We start from the raw sequence: 16,770 nt of genomic DNA, 5'->3' as shown, positions 1-16,770 counted from the left end.
GGACGGAGGGCGGAAAATGCGCTACTTGCTCAAGATAAGACAGACCCAACTGGGAGGAGGACGTGATTCTAAGGGGCTCATCTGGTTTTCTGAAGATCAGCATGAAATTAACGATCTTTAGAAACAACCGCCACGTACACTAGAAAAGATCGGATCTCGGGTAAATGGGTCCCAGTGCATCTAATTCTAATGCACATGCACAAGCCAGGGTGGGCACTTTCGTGGGGTTCGCTGGAAAAGCTTTGAAATAAGAAAAGAAGGACGTAGCTGGGGGCTGGGGATCATTGATATATCAACGGGTGTAAAATCCCTTTAAACATTGCCCCAAGCAACCTCCTTTGGGACATTTGTCTTCCCTCATTCGCTAAGGGAAGGGAAATCCCCCCCCCAACAGGGGCGAGAGGCTCTCCATTCGCGTCCGAACAAATAATTTTCCTCCTGGCTTCCTTTTGTAAACACGGGGGGAGGGAGAAATAGCTCGAAGTTTATGCCACCGGTCTCTCCTTTGTACTGGTTGAAGGGCGAGGGGAGGTAGGAGGAAGAAAAGGAGGACTTGTGGCACCTTAGAGACTAACAAATTTATTAGAGCATAAGCTTTCGTGAGCTACAGCTCACTTCATCGGAGGTAGGAGGTAACCCTCGGCTTGTGGCAAAAGTTCCCGAAAACTTCCTTGCTACATTGCCGCTGGGGAGCGCCTCCAATCGCTGTAGTTAATTCGGCGTGGACAAGATGCTTCACATGTATGTGAAGGACATAAAAGCGCTTCTTCATTTCTGACCCGTGTACTCCCCTGGAGAAGGCGACCCAACGCATCTGAAGAAGGGGGTGGGGGAGTTACCCAGGAAAGCTTATGCCCAAATATGTTAGTCTTTGAGGTGCCAGGGGACTCCCCCTTGTTTTTGTGGATACAGACTAACACGGTACCCCTCTGATACTCTACCCAAGACAGATTTGCGATCCCCCCCTCCCCCCGCCGCTTTATGCCCCTAATAAGTGGAATATAGGAGATCAAGAGGGGCCGGGGGGAATCCTCTGCCTAGCTAAGGACAATTAGTTGCCCCCCCCCCCCGCCCGCCCGCGCGCCTTCCCCGCACTGCGCCTGGTTCCTGCTGTTTCCCGGGGCAGCCGCGCTGGGAGGGGGGCCGGGGTTTGCCAGGTGCGTCTCGCACCAGCTCTGCGGGGGCCCGGGCGCCGGGACGCCCCAGCTCCCCCCCCCCCCCCCGGGGCGGCGGGAATTCGGCGCGGAGGCAGGGCGCGGAGGGGCGGCCCTGGAATGGGCTCGGACGGGCTGGGGGGAGCGAGGAAGGCGCCGGAGGGAGGGGGGGGGGGGTGAAAGGGCCGGAATGCGTTTCCTTAGGTGAAGCGCTGGGGCTGGGCGCGCACGCGCAGTAGCTCCGGCGCCGGGAGGCCAGGCCAGGTGTATCGCGGCGGCCCGGGCTTCACTTTACGAGGCGGCCGCTGGGCTCCCGCTGCCCCCGCCGGGTGGCTCATGGCTCTGCTGGGGAGGCTCGACTGGCAAGTAGGTACCGTTCCGGTCCCCCGCCGGGTGCCGATGGACCTTCCCCGCCCAGCTGGCCCCGGGCAAAGCCCTGGCTGGGGTCCGCCTGCCCACGCTGCCCCCTCTCTCCCCAGCCGCCGGGACGCGCCCTTTCCCGGCGAGCACATGGGACACGAGCCCCGAGCCTGCCTGGTTGGAAGTGGGAGGCTGTGAAAAGCCAGAAGCGACTCGTTACCTTTCCCCCCTGCTGGAGACCGGCTCCCCGGGGGGAGGGATGAGCGGCGCCACGCTGACTTGATCCAGTTTTAGTGAGCTGTAGCTCACGAAAGCTGATGCTCTAATAAATTGGTTAGTCTCTAAGGTACCACGGGTCCTCCTTGAACCACTTTGTGTTTCGAAGTGACACCGAAAGGCCCGATCCTGAGCTGGGGCTCTAGAGAGACCTGCCTCGGAGCTATTACCCAAGCGAAAAGTCCAGACCTGTCGGGGCGATCTGTATTATTGCTAACACCGGGCTTTGATTGTTAGGGGGCGAAGTTAATTACAATCCCCGCTCTAAGTTATAGAGGGGGAGGAAGGCGCTGAATAGAAAAGATGAAGGCATTAAATATTAGTATAAACAACAGGGCTTCGTCTCTCACCCAGGCTTCATTCCTGGGTGAACATTGCAGTCGCTAATTGGAAACTGCATCCCAGTTTAAAAAAAAAAAAAACATCAAAAAACCCACAGGGAAAGCTACCGTGTGCGCATCAGAAGTGCCAGAAACCTTGCACCGAGCAGCCCTCGCTGCATTAGCATCAGTATGTCTGTCTATATAATCACAGGTTTCAGAGTAGCAGCCGTGTTAGTCTGTATTCGCAAAAAGAAAAGGAGTACTTGTGGCACCTTAGAGACTAACAAATTTATTAGAGCATAAGCTTTCGTGAGCTACAGCTCACTTCATCGGATGCATCCGATGAAGTGAGCTGTAGCTCACGAAAGCTTATGCTCTAATAAATTTGTTAGTCTCTAAGGTGCCACAAGTACTCCTTTTCTTTCTGTCTATATAGTAGGTAAAAACAAGGGAATGAAAGCGCCTAGCAGCGAGGAGCCGTGAGCGCACCTTTGGGGTCTCCGGTTTGTTGGCCTTTCTCTTCTTCGGCCCCTTGTTCTTTCGTGGAACTGTTCGATCCACTCGCTAGAACTGATCGCTCTTGACACGATGAATGGAACTTTTTGTAAGTTTCCACCTAAATGTTAGAAATTGTCCCGTAACAGCTCTCTCCGTGCCAGCGGTGACTGGATGTCATCTCCTACCTGTATGTCTTCAGCTAGACAAGTGGAGAATGGATCCCAACTTTTGGTTATAAAATAGTCGTCTTGTGTAGGAGGGGTACAATATTTTTTGGATAGATCGACACCCAAATCAGTTGCAGTTGAAAGGAAATATTATCAAGCTATCTGTGTTTAAAAAGTTACACGCCTTTATAAAGATTGTAGGCTGTCATATTTCTAGGTGCCACATCTGAATTTTAAAACATGTATTTGTTCCCCTCCTGAATTGAACCGAAAAAGATCAGAACATTCTACGTGTCCTTTACTTTTATTTAAAGCATTCAATGATCGCTTTACAAGTACCCGAGTAGTAATAATTTACGCTTCCGATTTTTATTCGGAAGAAAGGGTGATGTTGTCAAGGTGTAACAAAAGGCCAGTTAAAGAAAACTAACAGCAAACCAAACTCTGGTCTCATTTAAACCCCCGTGAAACTGTGTTGAGAAAAATGCAAAGGCTACAAAGAAGCAGGTGACACAACAGAAATCCGTCGCCTGGATTGTTTTAAAGCCATGTAAATTGGTAGAGTGCGTGTCAGCTGGTTTTTGAAGCGAGATTTGTTTTCAGTGGAGAATCAAATTCAAAGAGCCTGGGATAAGATCCAGTCTCCTGAAGTGTTGGTTCTGGTTATAGAGATCGAGGCAGTTTTGGGGGCATTTGCAAGGTTGCGTTAAAGCCTTCCCTCCCGGGATATCACTCTCTGATTAGATTTGCTTGTTACTTTTTGAAAGACATTTTTTCTTGTTCACTTGATTAACCGATATTTTCTTCGAATCCCCTTTTTAAAAAGGATCTGAAACATGATATAATTTTTTGCGTCTTGGTTGCTAAGATCAAACTAAACTGTCTGGCCAGGACCTCCCCTGGACTTCAGGAAATCTCGAGTATTAAAGAGCTAGGACATCCCACCTTCCCATTCAGAGCTGCGCGCAGTGAGCAGATATTTAATTTTTTTAGCATAAAGGAATCATTTGCCATCAAAATTACCAGCCCCCCAATACATAGACTATTGGATCGCCCTGAAGGGATCGGATGAATTGACTCCAAACCCAAATGCTTTGAATTTTTTTCTCTTTTTTAGGATCCATCTTGACCCTATAATACAAATGAGCTTTAAGCTCCCCTTGGCTTTTATTATTTAGATGCCTAGTCTTAATGACGCCAAGTGCCGCGCAAGCACACTCGTTATAATCGTCGCATGCTGCATTTCAAAGAAACTGCCCTGGAAAAAAACAGCGTCGTTAAAATAAATAAATAAAGGGCCCCACCAAGAATGGTAATGCAGGTTCCCTGCTGCTGCTGAATTCAAGCTGATGTGAATCAGCACCTGCGTGCCAGATAGACAGATAGATAACGCCTTCAACAGTTAGCTCGAGCATAATCAGCCTCTTCATCTTTATCTTCGGATTCTTCACTTGGTCAGTTTAAAAAAAAAAAAAAGCAGCTATTAACGCACCTGAATCTTCAAGCTGAGATCCTATTCCAGGCCCTTAACGACACCGACCAAACGTATCGCTCTTATGCGCCAGAGGTAGCAGAAAGGTCGTAGTGAGCATTGTTCGATGGGAATGTCTGGCTCTGCCACGAGAAACAAAAACATTTGCTTCTCTCATGCAAATGAGCAGCGATCCAAATGCACCTTAAGCACCAGCAGAAAGAGTTGCTTTAAAACAAATGCTCACTTTGCCAGGCAAACATAACTGCATAGATCAGATCGGGTTGCAGATAGGCAGCAAGTTAGCAAGGCTGTGTTTAAACTTTTAGATTAAAACTGGGATTGTCTAAAAATCAACGAAATGTGTCCCCCTTGTCACCTGGTCCCAAACTAGATTTTGCATAATTCAAAAGGACGGGACAGATTCGATTTTCATGGGAAAAGTCATTAACATTTCGAACCAGGGGCATAATTCACACGCCAGTTAGATTTGAAACGCTGAATATATCCTGCTTTACCTAGAAGTTATTTAGCCAACTGCAATAATCGTGTAGGGTAATTAACTAAATTATACCCTAAACATTGGCAAGTTGTAATCAGTAATTCAAACTCTTGACGATTATGCAAATTGATTTAATACTGGAATTACTACTCTTGCTTTTGCAATAAAGCTTTTTGTTTGCTTTGCAAAATGATTCATCTAAAATTAGGATTTTTTGGTAAATGTTTGGGCTTGAAATCAAGTCACCACAAGACCTGGCTTGTCAAAATGTTTTGGTTTTTTTTTTTTTTTTTACACCAAACCTTTGTTGTCTTGACGTACACTGGTACAACATCCAGCTCTGTTCTGGTCGGGCTGCCAGTCCATCCTTTGCCCTTACGCAGAAGATAGTGCCTAACAGACGGGTATATTCTGGGGTGTGGGAGAATGAGGAGTTCGTATTGAGCATGGCAAAGGTGGTGCTTTTAATACAAATTATTAAATTTTACCTCTACTCCAGCCCGGGCTAACGCGAACTTTGCGAGGCCGGCGGCACAGAATCCCTGTATGGGGCAATAAAGCAGTTTTAAGAAAGAAGATGGAACTGGAATGTTTGGAGCCATTTCTCCTCTTTATTATGGCGCTCATCAGTCTAGACATTTAAAATCCCTTCCCACCACTCATGCTCCAGCTCAGCTGCCCTCTTCAAGACCCTTTACAACAGACAGGTTGGTCGGTTCTGCTCTCGAGCCCCACGACTCTGGGCTTCCCAGTTCCATTGAGCGCATCTCATGGCTTTGGGGCTGTATACAGGACTTCCCCAGAGACACCTCGGCGTGTTCCTACTCAGGGGAAGCGGGGAGCCTCGTGGATAAAAATACAGCGTTACATCCCCGCCTGCAATCTAGCTGCAACGCGCCCTGGGCAGCTTCCCCAGCCATGCGCGCGTGTGTGCGCCCTGGAGCTTCCTCCAGCCATTCGTTTGCGCCCTGGAGAGGATCCAGTCCAGCTCAGAGAAGGAGTGGCTCTGAGCTGCGGGCTGCCTCCTGAATGGGTGGCTCTGAGCCGCCCATAATGAATGCCCAGTCTCCCAATCCATCCCTGGGGAGGAGTTATGATAATACTATTGCCATTAAGGGCGTCTGGGCAGGGGAAAAAAACCTCAGTGACTCTTAGAGGGAAGATTAGTCCTGAACCAATCTTCATGCCTGGCAACTAACAGAATCCATCCGGGGGAGCTGCTCTTCCCCAGCACCGACTTGGATATTTATTGCTTTTGGGGCTGGGGATCTTTTCTGATCTACTATATACATATATTTTTGGACACTGGACGCCATGTTGTGGAAACTAGCAGATAATGTCAAATATGAAGAGGACTGCGAGGTGAGAGCTAATAGCACTAGGTGAGGGAGGAGGGAAAAGGTGCTTTGTGTGGGTGTCATTATCTGTACATAAATAGGGGCCAATCTAGCAGTCTTTGCTAGGGCAAGAGATTCCCTGGCTTCCAACGGGTATCAGGATTGGGCTCTTAGTCCGCTTCTGTCACAAGACCCCCTATCAAATCGGAGGATCTTCAAATTTTTTGTTTCCTGTTAGATGGTTCGCCGCAGATTATATAATCTCCCTAAACGCTGATTCTCCTGCTGGGAGTTGCCCAGATGACTAGGGAGTGAGGTTAATGGAGGCGATGTGCACCTTTAGGCTTTAAATCTGGTCTCTTACCTTGTCTTCCCCCCCCCCCCCGCGTTTCTTTCCTTGCAGCATTGCCACCCCGTCTAGCTGCCTGCCAAACTTGTCAGGCTCTCTCATTTGTTTGTCTCTGGCTCTGAGCTATTGAAAGAGAGGAACAGCAAAACCCTACTAGTACAAACCAAAACAAATTTCTCTCCCCACCCCATCCCCAGGAGAAACTCCTTTAGATCCTGCCAGTCCGGGAGAGTCACTTGGGAGCAGAGCAAATAACTTGGGGGGGGGGGAGGAAGGAGTTCTGAGTTTTCTTCTTCTTCTTCTTCTTCTTCCCATAAGCAAACGGAAGTGTTTAATCCGCTCCAGATTGTGCCCGCTCCCCAGATAAATCCGTGCACTAGTCCCACATTGAGCAAAGTTCGGCCATGTTTGTGTGTGTGTGTCTCGCAGCTGCAATGCGCCCCCAGACGGGGAAAGTTTGGAGTAAAAGCAGAGCGCACGCAGGAGTAGGGGGCGGCGGGTGCCCCAGCCTGTTGGACTGGTTCAGAGGGACCCAGGGTTAGGACTGAACCGCGATGGGGAGCCGGGTGCGGGCTGCCGCCGGGGAGAGATCTAGGGAGGAGAGGCCCGGGCTGCGTGGCAGCCAGTGGGCGCCCTTGGCACGAAAACTATTTAGCTGCCAGCCTCAGCCGGGAGCGCAAAGCAGCCAGCGCCTGTCGCTGGCCCTTTACCCAGCGGTACAAGCGACTCCCACTTGCCCGCGGCCGGGTAGGGGGGAGATGATTTTCTCCCTCCTCTTTCCTCTGGCTCATCCAAGATCGGGGGCGGCGAGCATCTCACCGGGCTTGGGGAAGGGGTGCATAGGGGGTGGGCTTCCATTTCAATCCTGATTTGAGACCTGCCCGTTTCTCTCACGGGATCCGAGCAGCCTTGCAAGGGATCCGCGGTAATTAGCAGATCAGAGCTCAGGTGCCTGCCCGCGTTGGATTATTCCCACGTTTCCCTACCCAGCCCTCTTTCCTTGTGAAATTTCCCCCACCCACCTCCTGCTTTTTGATCTCTGAAAGCGGCAGCGTCTCCTCCTTTGCTCCATTGGTCATGGTCTGTATGTTCGGCTCCTACAGATTAGCTGCAGTCCCCACTTCACGCTCCATTGGGACCCCATTGAGACACCCATTCTCCTCTTATTAACCAGCCCTGTTATTTTAATGACCGTGAAGCCAGAAGCTGCTAAATCCCGGGATCAATTCAAGTGAGACATTTTAAGCTTTGATTGCTGAGTTTTTAAATCCGAGAATTTCAGCTGAGGCGGCTGGAGTAGTAGGACTAGCCCTCTAAATGGCCAGACAGCTATTCGGACTCTGAGCTGAAACTCTCCCCCCCCGTGCCCCCCCAGGTGCTCGGTGCGCCCCCAGAGCAGAGCAGACGTGGGCCGCGAGGTCTTTGGAGAGAAGGAAAATCAGCTGAGAGAGAGGTTCGAACTGGGCTCGCATTCAGTTTAGCCGCTTTCCCCCGATTGCTGATGGGGTTCTTTAGCGCAGCCCCATTTGCCCAAGGGTTTGTGTTTAAACTCGCCCACAGCTAACTACTCACAGGATATTTGAACACCCCCCCGTCCGCCCAACTTTGAAGCCAGGGGCCTGAAATCAGGTTGGACAGGAGGCAAGGAAGGGAGCTTCGCCCCTCCCTCACCTTGTGAATTAGTTTCTCAACTTTAATTTAAAAACTTCTCTGCTACAGCAGCCAGAATTCCTCACTTTGTAACAGTCACTTTTTTACAGATTCCCTCCCCAGACTTGAGTCTGAATTTATCTTAGGAAGCGAATCTTCTTTCTAATTCCCGGCTCAACATACTATTCCCACCCAGGCTGTGGGATGAGTTAACTGCATTCCAAGACGAACTGCTAAAACTTTGAGCTTCTCTTTCTTTGCTCCCGCTCCCCCAAGAGGGTGATTCCAGCCCCGAGATTCCCTCTACAAAGGCGCGCAGGGTATGTGACCTGGTAGTGCGGAGCGGGGCAGGCAGCTGTGCATGGGGGAGGGGGGGATTCCTGGCCTCGTTCCAGCCGCGGGGAGTTCCGCCGTTGACTCCCCGTGGGGCCAGAATTTCCTGCCTGTTCCCAAGTCAGGCGCTGCACCCAGAGCCGAGGGACGGGGAGCGGGGACCCCCTGGCTGTCAAGGGGCAGGGGCTGAGGCTAACCTCCCCGCACTAATGGGCTTCTGTTCTGTCCCTTTGCTCTCCAGGACCGTCACGACGGGAGCAGCAATGGAAACCCCCGGCTCCCCCACCTCTCCGCCGTCAGCCAGCACTTGTACAGCCCGGGTCCCCAGCTCTCCCATTCCGGGACGTCCGACTTCCAGCCCCCCTACTTCCCACCCCCCTACCAGCCTCTGCCTTACTCCCAGGCCAGCGATCCCTACTCCCACCTCGGGGACCCCTTCTCCATTAACCCGCTCCACCAGCCTCCTCCTCCCCCGCCGCCCAGCCAGCAGCAGGCCTCCTGGCCCAGCCGGCAAAGCCAGGATCCCTCCGGCCTGGTCCATCATGCCAGGCCTGGCCTTGTCCCTCATCTCTCTGCGCTGGAGAGCGGCTCGGCCGGGGGCAGGAGGGAAACCTACAGGCGCTCCGAGCTCCTCCTGCCCCACGGACACGGGCTGGACGCTTCCACGCTCGCCGAGAACCTGGGGCTGCACGAGATGGCTCATCAGATGGAGGAGGTGCCGGTAAGTCCCCTGGCAGGGCCTGCTCCGTCTGGGGTCCTGGCTACTTGCACCGGCCTGGGGTGGCCGAGCCAGTCAGAGCAGTGAGCCTGGTGCCGGCAGGGCTCGAGAGGAAGCAATTAACCAGGGTCTCTAACCCAGCGGATACATTCTAGAGTGGGTGTGAAGGACACGGGGGGATCTTAGCCCCATGCGTGGGGGGGAGAGTGGGGTGGATGCGAGTAGAGAGGCCAGAAAGCATCAGCCCTAGAGCCCAGGTGCCCTGGTGTGTCTGAGGGGCTTTGTAGCTGCTGCTAAGGGGAATCGTCCCACTTTACGGTTTAGCTTCGATGTCTTTCTTAACGCAGGGAAAACTAATCCCCCGACCCCCCCCCCCATCGGTCAAAAGCTGGAATCAGTGGGTGGAGGGATCTATATAGATTCCAGAATCACTTTATCTAAAGGAACTGTATTTCCTCCCCCCCCCCCCCACTTCTCTCTCCAGAATGTGGAAGATCAACACTTATTAATGCATGACCAGACAGTCATTAGAAAAGGTCAGTAGATGGCATTCTGATTTACTTTTCCTTGTCCATAGACGAAGTTTGATTTGTAGATGATACAAATGGCAAGTTGATATATTATTTGTTTTGTTCCATTGCTTTAAGAGGATCTGTCTAAAGGCAGGAAACCTGAATTTTATTGCATGATGGCTTTAACTATAGAGGAACGCTGTGTTTTTATTTACGGTGATATTTAATGGTGGGGGTAGTTTGGAAATTGCGCAGCTTCCTTTGGTATGTTGAGTACAAAAAAGCCTCTCTTTGCAAACTTTCCCTTTCGATGGGAAGCGAGTTACCCTAAGTATCAATGGCACCCGCAGACTGTCGCTGGCACCTGAATCTCTTATTCTGGACCTTTGTGCTACTAATAGCCGTAATAGCAAAACGATGCCCTTGTTTGTATTGCTTTCCCTCTTAACCAAAGAACAAATGCACTTATCCAGGAACTGGATTTAAATGCAGATCTAGCATTTAATTTTCGACCCAAATTCCTTGTGTCTACAATGACACGGGGGCTGGTTTTGCTAAGAATGTGAGACGGGTACATTTGCTGTTTCGGTAGTAGGACAGAAAGGAAGGGGCTTGGTTTAAAATCTAGTGAGGAATTAGTTAAACTAGCACAGAGCCATTTGCACTCAATGGTCCTATAAAGCGGTTAGACTTTATCTGGACTGGAATGGTTTTTAGCTGTTTAAACAAGCGTAAGCCGCGTATCGACTCTCAGCTTAGTTTACAGTCTTGTTTTCTTGTTTGCAGACAAACTTGCTCTTTGTAAATCAGGCAAGTTTCTTCTAGAGACTGAAGTGGGACTTCAAATATATATTTATTTGAGGGAAAGCAGAAGTGTTTGTCAGAAACTCTGCTGATTGCCGAATTAGCTCATGGGAGAACTATTCTGCTCTCAGAGACACCACTTCAGAATCGTCCTTGCTAGTGAACAAGACCAGCCCTTGCTGTTTAACCCTTTCTTGCATTAGTTGCCCATCGCAATGATTCCGTCTGGCTACATTTCGTTGGTAGATTAATATGATAGGTTTACAAATATGCTCGCACTGAGGTTTACTGTCCCTTTGGAAAGTCTGTTGCCCCTCCTCATGGTAATGATAACCGAAAGCAAAACTAATGGCGTTAACTGTTTTCAGCTGTAGATATTGAAATATGTGGCAGGAATATACTGGAATTTAATTCAAGGGAGAGAGGTAACTTCTCTGACCAGAGACTCCATATCTGGAGGCAGAAGATGAAATTCAATACTGCTTGGCACCCCTAACTCCCATCATACTTATTTGGCCCTGGTCTAAGGAGGACGGGAGACCTCTCTGTGCCTTTAGTTTGAACGAGTTTTTTGTCCATAGCCGAAGGATACTAGTTTCTGCTCTACCATTGTACGTGCTTTACAGCCCTGATGGTCATTTTTATAAGCCTGAACTTGCTAACGTCCAGGATATTATATTCCTGGTGCATGCTGAGTTTTGACTGCACATTTAAGGAAAGTAAGTTATATTCTTAATTGAATGCAGCAACTCTTGAAATTTACTGTGACAACAAAACTAGCCACAGTCCATTATTAGTGGTACTGAGGCTAACTGTGGCATTGTTGGATCAGTTACTCGGGACAAGATCCAGTGGTGGATGTTTAAATGGAGCTAAACGTTAGTTTTGTGTTAGACTTGTAACTTCCTCTCTCTCTCTCTCTTTAAAAAAAAAAAAAAAAATCAAATACCTGCTTTTCCACCTGGCTCCCACAGGTCCCATTTCATTAACAAAAAACAGCTCGCTGAGTCTCCCCTGCCAGAAGGATGGATTAATTGGAGTGGTGATAAACCCCAATGAAGTGTTTTGTTCTGTTCCGGGGAGACTTTCTCTGCTGAGTTCCACATCTAAATATAAAGTGACAGTAGCAGAGGTTCAGAGAAGGCTCTCGCCTCCAGAATGTCTAAATGCCTCCTTGCTAGGAGGAGTACTCAGAAGGTAGGTAGGCTACCCTTCTCCCTCCTATCCCCATGACTTTGGTAATCCTGTCTTTTGTTGTTCCTTTTTGCAAGCATTGTACAAAACTGAACCGAAAAACTGGTGTCTAAAGCATTTTATGAAACTTAAAAAAATAACACTGAATTCTAATAGGCTTTGGAAATAAAACTCCTTTGCACCTCTGGCACTTCCCAAAGTGAAGTGCTATAACAGTTCTCACAACAAATTCTCATTCTCTGTCAAAATCTGATTCCATCGCTGTAACTGCACAAGAAGAATTTTCTTTTTTCAGTGACAAATCATCTCCCTGTGGAAGTGTCTTGGTTACTATCTTGTTGTCTTGGTATTACTTATGAGACATTTCCCCTCTTCTTCTTTTTGCAAACCATTTAATTCATATTATGTCCCATTATTATAGCTCTGTTTTTATTATGGTATAAACTTAAAGGCAAAACATATTTGATTTGGTTTCTGATGTGTGTTTTACACTGAGGGGTTTGTGGCAGAGCCTTAAAAAAGTAGGTCATTGAAAAACAGAGAATCAGCTTTTTATTCCCCTCCCTCCAAAAGAACCTCATTAAATGTCAGTAACTTGATTTTCCATCTTTTAAAATAATAAGTATGTCCCCTTGAAGCTAAATTAGGTCACATCTCTCTCCCTCTGTCTACTTACAGAGCCAAATCTAAAAATGGTGGCAGATCATTAAGGGAGAAACTGGATAAAATTGGCTTGAATCTTCCAGCTGGTAGAAGGAAAGCTGCAAATGTGACATTATTGACATCTTTGGTGGAAGGTCAGTCCTGTGTGTGTGTGTGTAGGGGGTGTTTTTGATGGTTTTTAAAAATTAATAAAATGGCTTTTCTGTATAAGGCTTATAAATTGTAATCCAAACATTGACAGGATGCTGATCAAGCCTAGAAAAAACGATAGACAGACAGAGCTATTTTAAAAACAAGTTACAGATCATTAACAAACTCTGCTGCCTGTTAGCTCTCCCAATGCTACTATAAATGCAATTATTTTTTGGTTTATCCCCTCCTCAACTTTAGTAGTTCATGCCATCCTTCAGATCAAATAGGGATATCTGACTATATTCTATTATTCTGTTATTTTTCAACTTGATCATATCTGAACTGTGACTAGTGAGCTGAACTATTGCATTAACTTCAGTTTTCATCCACAGAAGCCATTCTGTGTAAACTAAGGAATTCTACATAGTTATTTCCATACTGTAGTGAAATTGACAGGTGTGAGAGCAACTCCTTTATACCAAGCAGTTCCAAAGTCCCCAGTGGGATCTAGCTTGTTTAGTCTCTGGCGTATGTAGAGAAGGGATAGTTGGGCGGGCGGGGGGGGGTGGAGGGAGGCGGAAGCTTTTCCAATTTTGAGGTCTTATATATTGGTGAGTTTGACTTCCTATGGAGAGGCTTAAAAGCAGTGGAGCAGCAGACTCCAGTAACTGGCCCTACCTCAATCGCATCCTCAGAAGCTTTCCTAATAAACATGCATATAAAGTGAGATTTACAGCTTTTGACTTCCTGATAGGAAACTGGAGCTCATTTAATTTGCAACATGTTATGTGGTCCCTGTATTAATTTAGTTGGGCCTTTTAAAAAAGCAGCTTCTTGTTATTGCTATAGTTAATGGAAATGGAAGCAGCAATTTAAGTGTGAACAATACTTTGAAAATATCACTGTCAGGTTTTTTAATCTACATTATCTCAAAATATTGTACTAACTTTTACTCTATTAAATCCTTATAGAAAGGTAGAATTCGAAGACCAACGAAAGAGAGAGAAAGCTTGTCTAATATATTAGTGTGCCTGTATATTACACACATGCTACAGCTAACCTATAGTTCACAATAAAATTCAGGATTTTTGTTTGAATAGATAGTTTTAATACAATAATAGAGACAGGCTACTGTTTAGTAGTTAGTTAAAATTATCATCTGATAAGTTGCACAAATGTGCAAAATCTATTTAACTTCAAAATTTTACTGACAAATTGAGATGAATTGCCAGCTGTGTGATCATCATAAGAATATATGCCTTTTAATCATTTTAAGGTGAAATTCTATCCGTACCTATGCAACATAGCTAGATTCAGAGACCCATATATTGTTCTCTGATACAAAGGGAACCAGAACAATTATTTTTTGTAGCACCTGTTATGCAGGTTTTTCTCGGTGTCTCTTCCTCAAATTCAGATTATCTATTAATTAGGAAATAACAAACAGTATGGGGAAGATCATACTAGCAATGGCTCTTTCAAAAGTGGGGGGTATATTTTGAGAATTAAAGTTTTTGCCCATATTTCTCTTATCTTCTAACAGTGAAGGTCTAATTATTGGATCTAAAACATTCACCTTATCGCGTGTCCCCACCCCAGGTGAAGCTGTACATCTTGCTCGTGACTTTGGTTATGTATGTGAGACAGAGTTTCCTTCCAAAGCAGTGGCTGAATATTTAACCAGACCACACTTGGGTCGTAATGAGATGGCTAACAGGAAAAATATGCTTCTTGCTGCAAAGTAAGTATGGAGGGCTAAAGGAAAAAAAAATGCTTTTTGGGTTACTGGAAGAATGTGTGATTCTGTAAAATACTATTTGATTTTTGCTTTTAATAAAAAAAACAAAAACAAAAAAAACAAACCCAAAGGTCCATGTGAATCAGGAATACCAAAGTCAGCATAAACCCTTATGTCCTTTAGAATTTATTGGAGTTGAAACCTACATGGTCTATAGAAATGACACTAAACCTCTACAGACTAAAACAGAAGGAGGTTTTTTTCTATAGAATTTTTACATCTGGCTAATTTTAATGTTGTATAGCAGAGATCTAGGATCTAATGAAAACCCACTGGTGTCAAGAGAGAATCACATTGACTTCAATGGGCTTTGGATCAGTCCTGTAATACTTCTTAAATACAGCACTCCATATCCGATAATGTAAGGACTACTCTTTTTGTACTCTGCAAATTAGACAGGGTATTTTTTTTGTTTTTGTTTTTAAAGGGCATCACGTTGTATATCCTGCTGAATCAGTGAAGTTCACTCAGTGTATGTAAAATGAGCAAAGCAACTTAAAAATACATCTGAAACTTAGGCCCCCGATCCCGCAAGCATTTATGCATGCAAGTAACTTTATGTGCTTGAGTAGGCCCATTGAACATTCATGTGTATTGTTAAATTGTATTGTTACGCGTATAAGTGTTTGCAGGATTGGGGGCCTAAGTTTCTGATGAAGAGGGTAAATTAAATGCCCCAGTTCAGCTGCTTTATCCATTGTAAATCACTTAAGTGCATCTGTGGAAGTTCTCACAGACACTATCCCTAAATTGATTAAAAAAAAAAAATAGACCAATTGATGCAGAACCAGCTAGACACCAAAGCAGAAAAGATTATCCTTTGGAAAGTGTGCGTACATGTGTACGTATATAAAGCTTGTCTAAAACTGACACTAAAAACAGGCTCTATTCTATAATTAGACTGAAGAATATCCTTGTAGTGATGTAGGTGTAATAGAGTGTAATTGAGTTCTGAAATCCCTTTGTGATTGCTATACTGTCTTAATCACTGGTTATTTCAATTTAAAGGATTCTGTATCTTGCTGCTTCTTTTCTTAGTGCTAAATCCTCTCACAGAGTGCCTTGTACTTTCTGGCATAAAGTATGAACCCTTTTGTGTCTTACAGGCAGATATGTAAGGAATTCACAGACCTGCTCACTCAGGATAGAACTCCTCTTGGAAACACTAGACCTAGTCCAATCTTGGACCCTGGCATCCAGGGCTGTTTGACTCATTTTAGCCTGATCACACATGGCTTTGGGAGTGCTGCCATCTGTGCTGCCATGACCTCCGTCCAGAACTACCTAAATGAAGCATTAAAAATAGCAGACAAAACATATATGAACACTGGTGACCAAAGTCCTGCAGAAACCAACAAAAACATTGATAAAATGGATAAGCACAGGAAGTAAAATGAGGGAAACCAGACTTTCAAACTGTTCCTCCAAAACACAGACTGGGATCTTCTTGCCTACGGGGCATATAGAAATTTGGTTACTTCTCCTTCCTCTTCCCCCCCGCCCCCCAAAAAATCCTTTTTTAAAACAACAAAACATCTTATGCAGGATCTTCATTCCCTCTGGATCTGTAAGACAAGTCTTTCTAAAGCTGCAGTACCTCCCTTAACTGTGGAATCCATTACCAGAAGATAAGTACTGGTGCAAGTGTATTAAAATCCTTTGCTGTTAAAGTGGTGCTATAAAGTCTTTGGTGGAAATATACTAAGAGAGATGTAGACTTTTCAAACATCTAAATATCTAGTGGTGACCAGCGACCGTGTATATTTTTTGAGATACGGATTTTGGATGGGATACTCTTCATTATCTGGAAAAACTTCAGGTTTTTAGTCTTTAAAGCCAACAATAACTATAATGCAGTATTAAACAATGGTATTTAGATTTATGTACATGGTGTATTTTATAAACACATGACAAACACCAAGATTATTTTATTTTGCTTTATTTTCAGACTACTGTAGGAAAAAAAGTGAAATCAGTGTAGATGAAAGAACTATTTGATGCATTTGACATGCTTATTTTAATATTTTTTTTAATGGAAATATTCAGGCTTTTAAAAATTGCAGTTGCCCACAGTGGATATTGTCTTTTTTAAAAAAGACAAACAAAAACAATACCCCTCCCGCCGCCCCCCCCAAAGAATTGCTAGTGCAAACTGAAAATAAATGCTTTTAGAAAATCTTTTTCTTTGTCTAAGGATATTGCAGCTTTATCCACGTATTTATATCAGATCTCGTTTTTAAATTTGAAAACAAAAAACTTGAAAGAATAGGCATACACTGTAATTTTTTTTTTCTTTAAAGAAAACATTGTTTGCCTATTTAGGGAAAAATATATATATAAATATATTTCCAGGGAGACTTTGTGTGTATTAAGGGAAACAGTGTGTTGAATGTACATATTTATTTATGTGTAATTTAATGGGATTTGTAAATAATGGTGAACTTTTTAATACTTTTTTTTATAAATGGGTTTCAAATTTTAATTTTGGTAAGTATTTCAAAGGTAATGGGGTAAGCTAAATACATCTTT

General features: G+C 45.5%; 1 protein-coding gene across 2 annotated transcripts; it reads left to right on the top strand.

Annotated features, from left to right (window-relative positions):
- The first annotated feature begins 1,366 nt into the window (after window positions 1-1,366).
- On the top strand, window positions 1,367-16,484 carry TFAP2C (transcription factor AP-2 gamma). 2 transcript variants are annotated; one of them, XM_043495466.1, is made up of 7 exons: window positions 1,367-1,520; window positions 8,662-9,141; window positions 9,623-9,674; window positions 11,429-11,651; window positions 12,327-12,445; window positions 14,043-14,184; window positions 15,348-16,484. In XM_043495466.1, the coding sequence occupies exons 1-7, from the start codon at window positions 1,491-1,493 to the stop codon at window positions 15,631-15,633; spliced, it is 1,332 nt and encodes a 443-aa protein (XP_043351401.1). In that variant the 5' UTR covers window positions 1,367-1,490; the 3' UTR covers window positions 15,634-16,484. The 2 variants fall into 2 exon arrangements, with proteins under 2 accessions (XP_043351401.1, XP_038225721.1); XM_038369793.2 differs by lacking the exon at window positions 1,367-1,520 and adding an exon at window positions 5,850-6,113.
- Window positions 16,485-16,770: the final 286 nt, after the last annotated feature.

The sequence above is a fragment of the Dermochelys coriacea genome, chromosome 13, assembly GCF_009764565.3.
Source record: "Dermochelys coriacea isolate rDerCor1 chromosome 13, rDerCor1.pri.v4, whole genome shotgun sequence".
Taxonomy (NCBI): domain Eukaryota; kingdom Metazoa; phylum Chordata; order Testudines; family Dermochelyidae; genus Dermochelys; species Dermochelys coriacea.
This window is presented reverse-complemented; position numbering and strand designations above follow the sequence as displayed.